General features: G+C 35.4%; 1 protein-coding gene across 4 annotated transcripts in view; it reads left to right on the forward strand.

The window, feature by feature from the left end:
• LOC134541023 (adenylate cyclase type 2-like) overlaps positions 1-18,203 on the forward strand; it is a 469,698-nt gene that overhangs the window by 324,385 nt on the left and 127,110 nt on the right. For all 4 annotated transcript variants that reach the window (XM_063384159.1, XM_063384162.1, XM_063384160.1 and 1 more), the window contains 4 exons: positions 3,635-3,744; positions 8,490-8,634; positions 14,042-14,178; positions 16,788-16,943. In XM_063384159.1, coding sequence (XP_063240229.1) covers positions 3,635-3,744; positions 8,490-8,634; positions 14,042-14,178; positions 16,788-16,943 — 548 coding nt within the window. The remainder of the gene's footprint in view (positions 1-3,634; positions 3,745-8,489; positions 8,635-14,041; positions 14,179-16,787; positions 16,944-18,203) is intronic.

An 18,203-nucleotide genomic window follows, 5' to 3' on the forward strand; every position in this document is an offset into this window, starting at 1 on the left:
ATCCCAAAAATAACATAACCATCATCAAGTAAAAATGTGTATACATGTATATATACACATATATATACACAAACACAAACGATAACTACCGTATATTTGCACAAATTACTTCCTAACATATATAAAATATAGTAATGGAAAATCTCGGTCGAGTTAGTTACGGGCAAAATTTGACTAACTGGTTAGAAATGGGGAATATTTTTTTAAAAAAAAAAAAAATCGCAGTTACTCCCATAATATAATATATAACGCATCTGTTTTAACATATGATAACACGTAGCAGTAATACCAAAAATATTTTTTTTACTATATAGATTTCTAATACAACCATAACTGCAAGGCGTGAAAAAGAATTAGGGTTATAGGAAAACATATTCATAACTTCATTAGTAGATACGCTATGAAAACCAATAAAATTGTTTGCAAAAATTATAATTATTATCCAAAAATTTGGCTGAAACATTTTTTGATAAAATCAAATATTGCTAAAAGGGGTTGTAGCAAAAAAAGGGTATACTTTTTTAAAAAATCTGTACTATGTACACTATTAAATAACTTTTTTATTGTTTAACTTTTAATTACTATTTATAACTTTCGTCTGAAATAATTATTTATGAAATCAATTATCCCCCAAAATTTCAAACAAAAACGGGGGTTAAGGAGAAAAAAAGTAACTATTATTAGGCAACGATTAAAAATTCAAGTTGTATACAAATTTAGAAATATCATCTAAAAACATTTGTATAGTACCAGGCGTATTCGTTGGTCATTGCAAAGGAAATTGTGAGTGCCAATAGACGAATAGAGAACACGTTTATATGAAAGGTGATAGTCAATAATAATTAGTTCAGGAGGCTAGCGCTCTGGCCTTTACACAAATTTAAAAAAGTTATGTGATTTGATTTTCAATAATTTGCAGGGTCTATATATAAAAAATGACACTGAATACACGGTGCTGAAGTTAGCTCTATCCGCTGGCTCTATCCAGTCGCCTGGGTGCGTCATTACCAATGACTATGGTAGCTACATGTGAAATATTTGCCCCATCTACAATTGCATTGCATCGCACCAGCAAAAATCACTATTGTATAGCAGTTCAATTATTTTAACTACACTAATACATTTGACATATTAAACCGCAAGCTATAAACCACTGACCACTACACCTGTAAACTCGTTTAACATTGCCGTGGGGAAGGAAGAAAGCCAGCTGGTCTAGCGGCAGGTAGAGAGGATACTCAGAGACGGGACAGGTACCTGGCAACACCGGGCCAAGTCCGCGTGCTCTTTCCGAGAAGAGGGAAAAGACGAGCGAGACAACGCGGCACCACTAGTGTTGCGGGTTGCATTCAATATATTTTGGAATTCCAGCGGTTACATTTCTTTCGTAGAGGCTCACAGCTTTCATATAGTGAAAGTCACATTTTTGTTATTTCAGATGAAAGTATATTGAGATTAGTATTTCGTAATGGTATTTTTATATATTTTAAACAAATATTTTTGGATCTAGAAACAACTTAAATTTTCTCATTTTCTGGCTCAAGTACACGAATAAATTATTTTTTTAAAAAAATTTAAAATACATCACTCAATAGTATGCATAATGAACTCGCAAATTACCAAAATTTCATAAATTACATTGAACGGCTACTGAAATAATCTCTACAAGAAATGCCATATTTTTTAACTTTGAGTGCCAGTTATGAGAAAACTATAAGTTATAGCGCAAATCGGTTTTGCACAGAATCTTGTATGTATAAGGCCAACATAAAAACAAAATAATATGCTATAAATAAATTTGGGCCTAACAGCCTTAACCAACTACCTCAAAACCGTATTAGAAATTTTAACCTGGGCTGGCGACTTCTATACAGTATATATTTTCAAAGTCTCCTACAGAAGGTTCAATGGGTTCGCCTTCCCCCCTCCCCCATTAAAAATCTTTAGATCTAATATATATATATATATTTTTTTTTACCTGACCCTTGAAGTTGGTTTAATTTTTTTTTGTAAAAATGTATTAAATATCTAGTGCAGGTGTATTTTGTAATTTTGTTGAAGGTTATTATTCTTAAAAAACAGTTTTTATAAAGAATTTTCAAGACATCAGAAATTCTTTAACTTAGTCTTTTTTTTAGGAGCTTTTAATTAGCAAATTTGCAGTCGCCCCGTTCAGCAAAAGGGGTATTCTATACCAAACAAACTTCTCCAGTCTCATCCTCTCTTACCTCTATTTCCACAAAATTAAAAGCTGGGTAGGCCACTGATATCATTCCGTGGGAGGATACGCAGGGAAGAATTATTTGGATTTTAAAATTTGGCAGTGGTGTAGGCCTAAGCTTTTGTATATTTGCAAATGTCTATAAATTATTATTTTCTCTTTATAATTTTCAATAATGTATGTACTTATGTATCTTTAGTGAGGCATGTATGTATCTACCGGTAATTTTGTTTTTATATGGTTGAAAAATAAAATTTATAGAATTAATAGTGGTCAGATCTTTCCTCTTTCACATAGAACTCTCAGTTCTTTCCAAAGTGACAGACTTGTTGGTATTTCCCACGAGCTGATGGGTTTTTTCAGGGTACTCCCCCCTCCACCTCCCCACTAACGGTCACACTTGTATCCTATCACTAGGGACAAGATTGTACGGTGAATTGCGATAAAACTGAAATAACACAGCAAAGCATGTCAATGCCACGTGTAACACCGAATTGCAAGTTAATAAACCATTTAGCACTGAAATGTAACTAAAAACATGGAGTCAATCAGCAATCTGGAAAAACTTAACTCAAATTACAAAAAAAGAGGATATTTATCATGGTTAATTCATTGAATGTAATTTATGTAACGTAAATTTTATCATGGTTAATTCATTGAATGTAATTTATGTAACGTAAATTTAATACCAGAATGTATTAACTAAATTGATTGGAAAGAAATTAATAATATGTTGTTGATCTTGCATCTCTTGCATTACCTATTAGTATAACTTTACTTTAATGATGGCACACAAAAATTTGCGGATTAAATTTTATTTTTCTGAGTGGTTGTGCTATTGACATGCTTATTACTAATTATTTTACTTACTGTATCAGTACATCAGGTGTCAATCAAAATGAGACTGTTTTGGTGAAAAAGTGTTAAGGAATATTTTAGTTTCATATTTGTTGAATAATATAATTATTTTTAAAGAATAAAGAAAATGTATAAAAATAAAAACCTTAACACAAAAATCTCCGGTTTCGAAAATAAAAATAATCCTAACCCAGTTTTCACCTGGGCTGGTCAAAAATAGTAGTCGTGCTAACACAGGCCTGACTGCTTTCTTATGTTACATGGTCGGGAAACAGTGGTTAGATCACTCTACATGCTGGGTTCAATTCCCTGTTGGGGTTTACCTCAGATTGTTCGCAAGTGGGGAAGTGATGAATGGTTCATTCCCTCACCTATGCAGTCTACCAGCGCTCTCTTGTGATCCTGATGTCAACAGATGTTAAGCTATAATTCATTCATTCATTCATTCATCAATACTCGTGCATGAATTTTAGTAAACTGTAAAAGGTTAGTGTGGGCAAGATAATAATTTTTATAATATTTATTTTAATCCAAACATAGTTTCTCTAATTCAAGGAACACCTGCTTCTCAGCATTCTCCCGAGACACATCGTGGACAGCGTCCGCGACGACATACGCAGGATCATCCAGCAGATAGATCATCCGCCCCGGAAAAAGCCCTTCAGGTAATAATACTTGGGTCCAGATTTGTGCGATTGTGATAGAATACCTAGCTGTTACTATTCGTACTGGTGTATGGTGTTGGTAAATGCTGCTTGATCCTGGTTTTTTTCTTCCAATTTTGATATTAATGGAAGCAAAGCATCCCAGGGGAAGTTGATGACTTAAGAAGTCTTCTTACTTATTTGGTACAGCATGAACAGGTGGCAATTTTATACTAACACATGATTTTATCATCTTATATAGTATACAATTCATAATTGCAAAAGACAAAAATTACAAAAACACAAATGTATAAATACACAGGAGATATAGTCACTGCATGTGGCCAAGCACCGCAAGCAAGTCAGCACTATGCACAGGTGGCCACTACTTACAAGAAGCATCCATGCAGGTAGACACCAGCCACAAGTACTGTAGTTACAAACCAACCAGTCGGCACTTCACACATGCAGGGAACATATGATGGCACAAAACAAGGAGTTATAAATTAAAACATTGCACAACTACAATCATAGATATAATATAACTACATAACGACAATAAAAACATAAACTGAATTAGTTGTGACAACAGAGGATAATATATTAAGATCAAGCATAGCTATTATAGTCCATGAATGATAAAGGGAATAAGAGATAAAGAATACTTAAGCTAACATTAACATTATTGTAGGGCAGAAGATAAAACTTTTTTAACATGTTGTTTTTATCACTAGTTCGTTTAGGTAAGTTCACATGTTTATTGAAATGCGTAATGGCTTTATAGATAATGTCGTTAGAGTTGTTAAGGGTAGATAAGAAAGGTGGGTTGCAAATATTAACTGCAGAAATTTTAATATCAGAGACTTCACATATGTTGACATCGACCGGGGCTACACCCCTAAGCCAGATGTGCCTCGCCCTGCTTCAGGCCCCTCTCCACTCACTATCACCCTGTGTTCAAAACTACTGCCAACGAGTGTGTGTATGTGTGTGCATGCGTGTGTTTGCACGCCCTGCCATGCACCCCTAAAATAATACTTTAATTTATGTAGTTTGTAATTTTATTTATATTTTATTCCCCAGAGTGTTTTCTTTTCCTTTTCAGCTTAAGTAAAGACAGAACAGCGCAATGCACGAACACTTTCGGAACACATCACAACTCTGGCAGTTTATTTAATTAAATTTCCTTTTTAATTGCCATTATGTACAAGTAAATGTTATTAATACATAATAATTATTTGTAATTTACTATTTAGTGCTCGAAAGTTTCTTTTGTATTATCTGTTTCATCATGTAAATATAAACTGTCTAATGGTAATTCAACAGCTTCCTGCCACCATGACACCCGAATGAACGACCCAGTCTCTCATCCGCTGCCCGGAGTAGTACGTTTCCTACGCACCTCGTCGACTTCACCGTTCTATTGCAACTGGTCTTTAGCATCCGCCGTCCCTAATACTGTTTTAAACCTTTTTCTTAATCTTCAAGGCCTGTCCTGAGTAGCAGACTGCCTTATTAATCATCTACATCCAGAAGAACATCTTTAATCAACGACGTGACTTAATCTCTAGGCCAGATCACGTGGTGTCCTGGTCCGCCCCTAAACCGTTTAAATTGCTGTTGAAATTTTTTTGCAGCTTATTATGTAAAGCTTTTTTTCACAACTGTGTTAACCCTTGTACGTCTTGACTCTAACTACACCCTCCAACCATATCCGTGAGTACTTTATTGTTCGACTAGGTGTGCTTCCTGCATAATGGACCGGGGCGTGTGGGACGCCCTAAGAGACCACTAACGACCATCATTCGGCAGTGTGAGAGCATGCCCACCGCTCAGAGTGGGTTGGTAGGGTAGGTTCTAACACTGTATAGCAGGGGGGGGGGGGGGGTTGAGCCTAGCACCCACACGGGTCACGTCAGGCCCAGAGACAGAGTCGCCAGCCGGGTCCACGTGCCCATCCATCTGGTGGCGCTCATGTCTGCGGTACACAACGCACCTAGTGGTTTAAGCATGGGAGTTTTTATTGGAGCATCAACAAAAATTATTGATAGAGATTGATAGATCACATAACCCCCCCCACCTCCCCCGTGGTGTCAATATAAAGACAAGTAAGGTTGTGATTATAACAATTATATACAAATATAGAATCTAGTAGAAAGAGAACCAAAATATTTAAATTTGGGTTTTTTGTTCATGAAATTATAAATTATTAATTGAACTCTATTGAGTTTTTCACTATCAGTGTTGTTGAACTGTTCCAAATTATTGAACCATATTCAAGTTCAGATCTTACTAAAACTGTGTAGAGAAAGAATGGAATCAAGTTTTGAGGTGTTGAAGGTAGTAAACTTGATGAGACCTAAGTATGTTGTTAGAATAAGACAGAAGGAATTCTATATGAAGATGGAAATACGTAAAAATGGCTTTTGATAGAGTAAAATGCCTAGTTGTTTAACATGTTGTGATTTCAAAATAAGTGAAATGTGTAGTCTGTATTCATATATAATAGGATGGAGTTTTCTCGTGAAGGAAATGATAGTAGTCTTTTCATCATTAAGAAGTACCAATTTAGAGTTGCACTATTCAACAACCCCTTTAATGTTACACTGGAGTAAATAACTGTCATGATAAGAGGAAATTTTCCCGTAAATTTTTTGTCATCAGTGAATATAGTCCCAGTTGAGTTCTTTAATCCTAATATTATATCATCAATGTATATATTGAAAAGTAGAGGAGATAGGGTACCACCTTGTGGGATACCAGGAATAGCCAACTGATTAGATTTTATATTTTGTACTAGAGAACCAAAATTTTTTATTAAGATAACTAGTTAACTAGTTAAAATATTTATCACTTAGGCCCAATTTAAAACAATTAATATTATTATAGTAAAATTAATATTTGATAATTGACAGTCTCAATAGCTTTAGCTAAATCGAAATAACAAGCGTTGACTTGACCATGTGTAATTGCTTCAGAGTATATAGCATTGAGAAAAGAAACTAAGTTTGTCATGGTAGTTTTAACAGTTCAGAAACCTTGTTTTGTGAATCAGTTAATCTAGTTTTTAAGTTCAATTGAAGATGTTAAAATATAATTTTATCAAAGATTTTAGCAAAATCATTTAGAAGAGAGATATGCATTTAGTTTGAAACATTTAAATTGCTACCTCTTTTATGGATAGGCATATCCTTGGCGATCAACTTTGTGCTTTCCTTTGAAATTTGTTCTGAGATAGCAACATGTGTAAACCATGAGATTTGAGCTGTATAAATGAAGAATGGGATGAGAAATGAAGAAAAATTTATAATGCAAATCTCTGGAGTGATTTCAAAAATTATTACAGGCCGTTTCATGTCTAAAATTGATTCTGAAAACACGAGTTAAAGACATTTTGTTTTTTCTAAAAAAAAAATACTGTTTAAAACAAATAATGATGTGCTTCATCTTTGGTGTAATGCATAATTGGGTGTGAGTCAGTGGAGACCTGAAAACAGATTTTTAAAAATCAGAACAAAATTGAGAACAGGAAAAAAGGTAGAAACAATGCATTGCTAGTTATAATGTTCAAATTGATGTTACCCCTTCTGGAAATGTATCAGAAACATTGTGTGCTGTGTGGGCTTAGTTTTTGAGAAGGCATAAAGCCTGAATAAAATAAAATGAAAATTGGCCTGTGGGACAGGAAGGTTTGACTAAGTGTGGATGAGCATTTGAGCACTTTGAACAGCGGAAGGTCCTGTGTTTCGGCACCAACCAAGCTGCACTCACTGAAATGTTTTGGGGGTATTTGGGTTGCTCACCTCGGTCACTAGGTCGCATCACAGCGCTGCTAACATTTTTAGTTTGTTCAAAGTTTATGGTTACTGCCTGTTTTAATTTCATTATGGAGTTTCCCGCTTTTAGCGGGTTACATTTCACAGACCATTTTAGTGTCTTTTATGTTAGCAGCAGAGCGGCCTGTGTTTACACAGTATACTTTTAGAAGGAAACACAAACATCAGCATTGTTGGCAGCTCTTCTTTACATAGGCGTTATTACAACAGAATATAAATTAACATTTTTATTTTCGTATTTATTTTGTCAATGTGTGTGTGTGTGTACATATATATATATACACACATACCCATACATGTACATATATACATACATACTACATGTACAGTTATGTTAATTTATTTAATGATTAATCTAATGGTAAGGTTTAGTCTTCAGCTGTTTAACGTTTGGGGCAGATGAAGATTTACTTTAGTAATACTAATGTACCAATATAATAAAATTAAATATTAACTTAATGACATGCACTTATAATATAAATAATAAAAAATCATGCCACAGAAAATTGTACATAAACTTGCAAAAGTAAAATGCATAGTGAGTTGCTCATTAAATTTTATATTGTGATACCTGAACCAGTTTTCAGTTTAGGACCTACAATGGTCCATGACCGACGCACTTTATGGCCATCGTAGGAATTTCGGATGGCAAGGCATTCCATTCTTCATTGGACAGTACTGTGGTGTACCATTGTACTGTATATATTAATTTTTCTTTGGTATGCCCTTTAAAACTCTATTGACATTTGATAATCTGGCTAATTGCTAATCTTGCACTGTCGTGGTACAGAACGAGCTGGATTAAAGCCTTTTTACTGTATTTTGTGTGTGATTTTGACGCGATATAAAAACCGCATGATATAAAGATGGGCCAGTGTCTCGGCTCGGACGAGCGGCGGAGTGACATTGCAGTGCCTTCTGACCCGACAGCGACATGTACGTGAAGGAGCACCAGAAGGTCAGCATCCTGTACGCCGACGTGGTCAACTACTCGCAGCTGACCGTGTCCCTGCCCGTCCAGAAGCTGGTCGAGGTGCTGAACGAGCTCTTCGGTCGGTTCGACGACGCCTGCGAGGTGAGCCTGGCCCGGCCCCTCTCCGTCTGCCACACGTCTGCACGCATGAGCTCAGGTCCACAGCCACGCGCAGGCACAAGGTCATATGGTGATAAAACTGAAATAACACTGAATTTATATTACTGAAAAGCAGGTCAGTACACCATCTAACAACAAAATGTAAGTCAGTATGCTATAAAGCACCGAAATGCAACTATGTACTATCGATGAAATTTATCAGCATTTTCAATCAATCAAAACGTAACTTAAATCACGAAAACATAACATTTGATAATATTAAATTCAATGAATGTAATGCATTTTTACGAAAATATATGTACTAAGTAGATTGAAAAGATTTATTTCACTCTTTTTTTAATCTTAAAACTGTTAATAGTAACTCATTTTTACATTATAACGTGGTTACATTTTTCAAACCAGTACTTGCAGATTTATTTTTACTGTTCCAAGTGCATCATCTATGAGTCAAAATGACACAACTTTTGGTGAAATAAGTATCATAAAACATGTGTGTGTCATCTGTGTTCAATAATATGATTAAACAGAATTCATAAAAAATAAAAAAAACAATAACACCAAAATTTCTTATTTTAAAAACGAATTTGGCCAAAAAATAAAACCGTAAAATCTTATCTCTAACCATACGTGGTTGTGAAGGTGCAGAGAGAGTGAAATCAAGCTGTTTAGACATTGCCTTGCCATTTCAGGCAAAAAAGAAACTTTGACATCACCGATAAGATTTATTCTTGTGGCGCTAAGGCTCGCAGATACAGTAGAAGCCCGATTTTACATTACCGCTTTTTACGTTTTCCCGTTATTTGCACTATTTTTTTTTGGGCCCGTTTTAACCTCATTTGATGCAATGCAATTAATTCCCGTTTATTACAACAAGCCCATAACCTACTTCCCGCTATTTACGCTGTTTGTTTTTGCTATGACCTACATAAATTCGTTATTCCCGTGTTTGTCATGGAGATCTTACCTTTGAAGATATAACTTTTGTTTGAAATACAAAATCCTAACTGCTTTTGGTAACACTAGCCCTATATCCCGTCAATGTTTCGAAGTTCTCTTCTATTAAAAACGGTATCAACAGGCTGCCAACACTGGTATAATCATGGACTTCACGAGAATACATTCAGGATTTCCGGCATGTATCTTTGTCAAGTCTGTTATTGACAACGTGGTCGGCAGTATCGTGAAAGGAAAAAACATTTTTTACCCCTGTAATTACTGTTTTTTTTAACAAGATGGCAACAGGTAAAAAACGTGAAACATTATCAATTGACGAAAAACTTAAGTTTTTAAAGTGCGTGGACGAACTTGTAGGTACTCGTGTTTCACTCGCTGAGAGGTTAGGCATCCCGATTTCAACACTGAACACAATTGTGAAAAATCCGACATGATACAAGAAAGGTCATCGCAGTGTGGTAGTTTTTCGAAGAAGCGAAAATACGTTCGTGCATCGAAATACGAGGAACTTGAAGTACTTTTGAAGGAATGGTTTGTCGGTGCAAGGGCCTCAAATGTACCAATAAACTGTGTTTTGTTAAGAGACAAGGCACTATTTATAGCAACACAGCTAGGAATATTAGATGAGTTTCGTGCATCCAATGGTTCGATTGACCGTTTCAAACAGACATAACCTTATATATAAAGCAGTATGTGGAGAAAGTAGAAGTGTAGACTCTACAACTGTAGAAGCGTGGAAACAAGAGCAGTTACCCAATTACATACAAGGGTATGCACCGAAAGACATTTTTAATGCGGATGAAACAGGCCTGTTTTATTCTCTACTCCCAGACAAAACACTGTGTTTGAAAGGAGAGCAGTGTCATGGTGGAAAACTTAGTAAACAAAGGCTCACTGTTTTGCTAATGAGCAATTCAGATGGCAGTGAGAAACTTCAGCCATTGGTGATAGGTAGGGCCTGGAAAATTTCGGTGTTTTCAATATGCAAAAAGCGGTACTTTCAAATTAGAAAAGCGGTGGTTTAAAGTCGGTATTTTCGTTATGCAATGGAAATTTTACCGGTATTTTAAATGTTGACTAAATTGTGCAGTTATTGAATATAATAGTTTACATATTTAATAAACAATCCATGTATACTAGGAATAGGCTAATATGCATAATAACAGCCAATTAAATCCAAAACAGTTACACAAAACAGACACGTTGCTATAGATGTTTGCAACTACAAGTTTATTTATTTTTTTTTTTTTTTTGGCTGCCAATGCCACATGCTTAGCCAACTTTAGGTGTTTGTCAATGAAATCTTTTCTATCCCATGAAACTTTACAGTTGCAAAATTTGCACATCACTGTGCTATTGTCAGTACAATAAAACCCATGTTTCTGATACTGATATGCTCGTATTTAATGGAGTGGAGAAACACTGGGTTGCCACTTGAACAAACCCCAGCGCACAAATGAGAAGAAACTTAGTGTGAACTATACCCCAGATCAATTTTGAGCATCAAAACCATACACGAACACGGCTTATGTAAAAATAAGGTAATTATGCTGAAACACAAGACTTGGGTTAAAGGATACTTTAACCTTGTGTGGATCAAGTAGAAAACATTCGGCTATAAACGAAAGAAATAAGAACAATGCTATCCTGAAATGCTGTGACATGTTTTTGGAGTAGATAATCACAGCGACAGACCGACAGGATGCGCTTCCGCCCTTGCCGTCAGCGATGTTTATTTTGACAGCTCAAGCAATTATCTTTTCCATGTCCCTTCGCAGCGTAAAAAAAAAAGAGAAAAAAAAACACGCTGACAGTTTTTCACGCAGAAGGTTGAAATAAGGGAGGGAATGTGTTGAAATGTTAGCGGTAAAAAAAAGGGGGGGGGGGTTGTTTTTACATGGTTTGTGGCTCTGGGAGGGATGAGCCTTGAAGAATTAGCAGGGGATGGGAGAGGTAGCGTCGCGTCACGTCACTATGACGTCAAGCCGCCGGCGGGTAAGATAACATGACAGCTGAGACGGCTTTTCGTGCGATAGTGGAGGCGCCGAGCTCGTCTAGACACTGCCGCGTGGCCAGTCTAGAGGGGTGGTATCTATTTTTAGACGTCTTTTGTATGCCTGGCTGCTTACAGTACAGCTCTCGCCAAGATAAACGTGAACACATAGAGCCCAACAAAGTGTAACAGACTTGTTTTTCAGCCGATTTTACTCAAATTTTTGACTTTCTCTGCTTAAATTTTTCATGTTTTCTCAAAAAACGGTCATATAAACGGAATGGACGCATCAGAGGGGCTCGCATCGGCGGGATTCTACTGTAATGGTACTTTTCGGGGATATATTCGCAGTGTAATATAGAAATGTTGTGGTTTTCGCGAATGTACTTACTTTTCACATTTTAATGTGAAGTTCGCGCGAATTTTCGCAAAATTCGCGATCGCGAAAAATTCCAGGCCCTAGTGATAGGGAAGGCACAAAAGCCAAGCTGTTTGAAAAACATAAAAACTTTGCCAAAAAAATATTTGGCAAATCAAAAGGCCTGGATGACATCAAAAATCTTCGAACAGCAAATGCGTGCTCTGGATGCATCAATGGGTGTTAATGGAAGAAAAATTTTGCTGTTTCTTGACCAGTGCCCAGCTCACCCTCAAAACTTGAATTTAAGGAATGTACAGCTTGTTTTTTTCCCTGCAAACTGCACCAGGGAGCTTCAGCCTTTGGACTTGGGCATCATTCATGCCTTCAAGTTAAAATACAGGAAAAGGATTGTCCAAAAATGTTGAATCTCTTGGATGCTGGCAAAAACCACAAGAAAAAAAAATCAATGTTCTGGATGCAGTGCATGAAATTGCCTATGCATGGAAACAAGTTGCATCAACAACAATTTAGAATTGTTTCAGGAACACAGGTTTCCAAATCTCAGGAACAGTGTGTACAAATGAGGACAGTGAACCAGGCAGCAGCATAGAGGAAGAAGACTGGAAGAAAATTCAAACAGGCAGTTTGTTTAGCGACTTTGTCAATATTGACAGTCATGTGCAAACAACAGAAGTACAATTGATTGATGAAATTGTCAGTTCGCATATGAGGGAACAGCAACCTGAAGAAGATGATGGTGGTGAAGATGAAGAAATCCTTATGCCTCACAAGCATGAAGCTCTCAAAGCAGTTTCTGTTTTGAGAAACTTTTTTTCTGGGTTAAACTGTCCTGACAGTTTGTTTGACCAGTTGAACCATATAGACAAAAATATAGAAGAACTGAGCAGCCAGCAATTAAAGCAAACAAAAATTTCAGATTTTTTCACATAGTGTTGATATAATTGTAAATTCTTTTTTGTAACCTATACATACTTATTTGCTTTTTCTGGGATTAATTTTAAATCTCTTTCATAACCTATATTGTAGTAATTGTAAACTGGAATTTAATATAGTATGTAGTTGCCTTGTGTGTGTGTAGATAGACTGTATGAGTTGTTTCTTTTTTTTTTACATTTAAAAATTAAACTTATGCATTAGTAAACTTTTATTACTATCTGTATTATTTTTATTAATATTCTTAGCCTATGAATGTCTAATGTTAGTATGAATTGCTAGTTAAAGTAAGGAAGTATGTACATAGACTGTGCCAATTTTTACCCTCTACAGAATATATATATATAACTATGTGTCAGACACTCATAATGAATAATTATGTGTATACCAGAGTACACTGTGTTTAGGTGTTATAATATAACAGTTCTTCGGGCAAAAAAAAAAGGAATTTTACACATTTCCCTTATTTTACAACATTTTCATACACCCCCTTGAATAGTTAAAAAGGGGTTTTACTGTATGTGGCACGCAGTATACAGGCCACGAAATTTATAAAAGTCACAAAAAAATAACAAAATTGAAGAACCGGTCTGGATAGTCAAAAAAAAAATCCCTAAATAGCAGCTGTGTAGAAAGTCACAAAATTTTAATTTCCCGCAGACTTTTTTAATAACTTGCATTTTGTTTCCTGAAGCCTTACTTTAGTTATTAATTACATAAATTACCATTGTATTGTACATACGTTTATTTTTATTTAATGATATTCCCGTTAAAACTACACGTAGTCCCGCTACTCCAGACAAGATGGGACATTAATCCTGTCCAGATCACTGGAAATATGGATTACATGGAATTGGCCTTGAAATGCCTGAAACTAAATACGCCTACAACTTTTCCTGCAGCTTATTTTTAGTTTCAATACTAATGTATACCTAAGTTTTAAACTTACAAACTAACGCACAATTAACAAAACAAAGCATATATATATAATTTTTAAACCCGTCGGGATTGACTGGATGTCAGGATGTACACTGATGTTGGGTGCTCTGGTCCGCCCGTGGTCCCGATTGTGCCGAGGGAAAGATGCCGGGCGGGTATGACCGACCGTCCCGTTGTCGTCCCCTCAGGAGCACGGGGTGCTGAGGATCAAGTTCCTGGGGGACTGCTACAACTGTGTGTCCGGGATCCCCGCCGTGAACCCGTCGCACGCCAAGAGCTGCGTCCGGCTGGGGCTCGACATGATCTCCATCATTAAGGAGGTCAGGTGAGACTCGACTACGCCAGGGTGCCCACTCTCGCTCTTCAACCGTGTTCCCTGTTTCCCCTCTCTTCCCTGTTCGATATAACTCTTTCCCCTGTATAATCAATCAGATTGGCAATATGACTGACTTATTATAATGCACAGTCTGTCTGTTCCCGTTACCAACACTGCCAGTCTGATAAATGAAACAAATATATTTGTACGATAAAAAATTAATGATTGATCATGCTTCAAATTAATTCCCGTATGTTTTATCAATGCTAGAATTAGAGATTATTAACATTTCTAGAATTATAATGAAAATACACACCAAGTTTGAAGACATTTAAGTACAAAAAATTACTGATACTGTCTTGCAATCAAGGTTTTGTGAAATTCCGGGTGTTGTCCAGGTTTTTGAAGACATTTTCATTTCCCTGAATTTTCCCTGTTTTTCAAGTTGTTCTTTGTTGTGAGAACCTAGCTGTGAGCACTGATCTAGATTGGACTCTGGATCGTGTCCCGGTCCATTTATCCCAATTTTGGTACTCTACAGTTTCCCCCAAATCATTTTGAGACAAATTCTATATGGCTCCTTATGGCCCATATGTAGGATTCCTTCCCTAATCTCTCCTGAGTGTAGAGTGTTCTCCTGTCTCTAATAAACTAGTCATTGAGACATAAAAGGGGGTGGAAATATACATTATGTCCCAGGAGCATGAGCTGAAATTCATTTCGGTTGAGGGGGGGGGCAGAGGGGGTAAAAGCACTTTGCCTACTGTTGCTTTCAAATTCTCTCAATTTTTTGGTGCGAATGATAGATTTTCTTGGATTTCGGGGCAGTTAAAATTTCTTACAACCTTGCTGAAAAGAAAACAAAAAAAAGGGTTAAAATCAGTTGCTGGGCCAAAAAAAATTCTCAAATACCATCAAACCTTTAGTATTCATAAGATTGAAGATTCAAAGAAGAATATCTGAGGAACGTATATTCAGAAATCCTAGTACCTGCCTAGTGGACAAGAACTACATTATTCAGCTATCAAAGACTTGTTATATGTAAATGCCACTATTTTATTTAGCATTTCAGAGAACAATTTTAAAAAAAAGTTTATTTTAAACACATAAAAGTGCTAACTTTTATTTTAAAACATTCTAATTTAATTAGTTAAAATTTTTCTCCACGCTTATAACTTTTATGTTCCTACATGTTGTAATCTAATTTTTTTTTTTCAAGGCACTGTTATGAGAATTGAAGTCGAGGTCCGTATTTGAGAAGAAAAAAAATAGATTTGACCAATAAGTAGGTTGGATCACAAACTACTTGCTGGCTTCTAGGTCGTTAATTGCTAGACACAAGATTATATGGTGAATTATGATAAAACCAAAATAACACCGCAAGAATGTCAATACAACATATACTAACACCAAAATGCAAGCTAATACACCATTTAGCACCGAAATGTAACTAAAAACATGAAATCAATCAGCAGTTTGACAAATATTAACCCAAATTTTAAAATGTTATCTTTTATTATAGTAATTAAATTAAAAGTAATTTTTTGCATGAATTTGTATCAAAATGTATGAACTGTATGGACATGGATTGGAAAAAATTATCATCAATGTTCTTTGATCTTGCATCTCATTTTATGAATGCGTTTTGACATTAATGGTCGGCACATTTTTCAAGCACACAAAAATTTGAGGATTTATTTTATATTTTAATTTTTGTACATAGTTCTGTTTTAAACTTGCTTATTAGGAACTAATGATTTTATGCTATAAGTGCAGAATGTGTCAGATGAAAGGTACCTATTTTTTGTAATAAGTAAAGCATAGATTTTATGGTGTTACAAAAAAGCTAATTTCATCTTTAAAAATAGTGAGTATCGTCTTTATTGTCATTAAAAATTCAAACAAATGTAATGCACATATATAGAACAAAATTACATTGATCAATTTGTGGTAAGACACTTAAAATATGTACATAAAACAATACTTCATCTGATGAGAATAAGTTAAACAAATCCTGCGAATAAAACATGCAATAATAAAAAATCAGTGTGCAATGTTAAAAGTCCAAAATAATAATATTTATACATTTCCTTGAGATGTTCCTATGTAGGCCTGTACCCTTGTATAGCTATAGACTGCTTTTATTTACTTTTAAAACTCCATAGATAGAAACTAAATATTGTTTTACTTAGAACTTGATATTTTATGTTTTTAAATAAAAATTAAACTAAAGCTTCATGAAAATTAAATTCTATATTTTAATATCCTAAATACGATAATTGAGGCGTTATTGACTTCTATTTCAGTATTTGGCGGTGTATTGACTTAATTTCTCTGTTTTATCGCTATTCCCCATTATTTAACCTTGCCTCTAGCAGTAATAACTAAGAAATATTTCAGATTCATAACTGTTGAAATAGTATACACATGTTTTTATCATCAAAGATACTGTGTAAAAATAAAAACAATAGTGCAGAAATCTCCTGTTTTGAAAACGAAATTGAGCTAATGATAAAACCATAAAATCTTGTCCCCGGTTAAGCACGACAGTGGCTGCGACGAGGCTCCAAGGACCCGGGACCCGGTGACTGGCTGCGATGTGGAAGCTGTGTGCGCAGGGGCGCCAGGCGGCTGAACGACCGGCTGAACATGCGCATCGGCGTGCACAGCGGCAAGGTGCTGAGCGGGCTGCTGGGCGTGTGCAAGTGGCAGTACGACATCTGGTCCCAGGACGCCATCATCGCCAACCACATGGAGCAGGCGGGCATACCCGGGTGAGCCGCCTCCTCCTCTTCCGAGAGCGCACGTCGGCGTGCACGGGTCACTGATATAAACAGTAACTCTGCTGGAAGTCATGAATCAGTGTTCTCACACTCGTCTTTAGAAAATTTCTTCAAGTGTTCTCAGTTTTTCCCTGTCCAACCAAGTGTTATTGCCCTGTCTCATCAACATAGACAAAATTATGTGGTAAATTGCAATCAACCCGAAATATAATTCCACAAAACATGTCTGTACAACATTTAACACCGAAATGCAAGCTAATACACCATTTAGCACCAACCTTTAACTAGAATCATGAAATCAATCAGTCTTTGACAAAACTTAATGGTAAAACCTTTCAATGATTTATTAAGCATGAATTTGGTACTAAAATAATTTGGAAAAAAATGAGAAATATATTGTCTGAACTTGCATGTGCCTTACATTAGTAACACGATTTTACATTACACAGGGCACGTGTTTCAAACTCACAAAAATTTAAGATTAATTTTTTATTTTGCTGTATAGTTCAGTTCTAGACATGGTAAGTGCTGTTTAAGTGCATCAGGTGTCAATCAAGATGAGACTATTTTAGTAAAATCAGTATTAAGAAATATTTTAGTTTTATTTTGTTGAATAACACATTAATTTTTTTAATGAGTAAAGACAATATAAAAATTAAAACAATGACTCAAAATATCCTGTTTTAAAAACCAAATTGTTCTAGAAATAAAACCATAAAATTTAGTCCCTACTCATCAATCAATCTTGCAAGATAACATAAACAAATATTTATTAAACACATTTACATCAACAAGTCAAACTGATCATTAAATTTTATTCTACAAAATACACACTTTGCACTGTATTTAACAATAATAATAATTTTACCTTCAAATCCTGTAATCTTCATTTAAATTATTTTCAATTATTTGGTTTTTTGGGGTTAGTAAGAGGTTATATTGCCTTGTCCCCATATAGATATAATGTTGTTATATTCATAACATGTGTATTCTGTCCGTCTTATCCTTACGTACACGTTTAGTTCTCACTTGGAAATCTTTGATAAACTCTTCCTTAGAAATATCAATTTCTGAGAGATTTTGTTCATAAAGGTCTTCTGAAAAATTTTCAGAATCATACTCTTTGGGCACATCAAAAATTATAATTTTTGGGCCCCTTGACTTAGGTTTTTCAACCCGAATTCCCGATTCTTTGAATCTTTCATCCTTCAATAATTTCACAATAGTTTCCATATCTTCAGATTCTATAAG

This window comes from Bacillus rossius, chromosome 17 (genome assembly GCF_032445375.1).
Source record: "Bacillus rossius redtenbacheri isolate Brsri chromosome 17, Brsri_v3, whole genome shotgun sequence".
Classification (NCBI taxonomy): Eukaryota; Metazoa; Arthropoda; class Insecta; order Phasmatodea; family Bacillidae; genus Bacillus; species Bacillus rossius.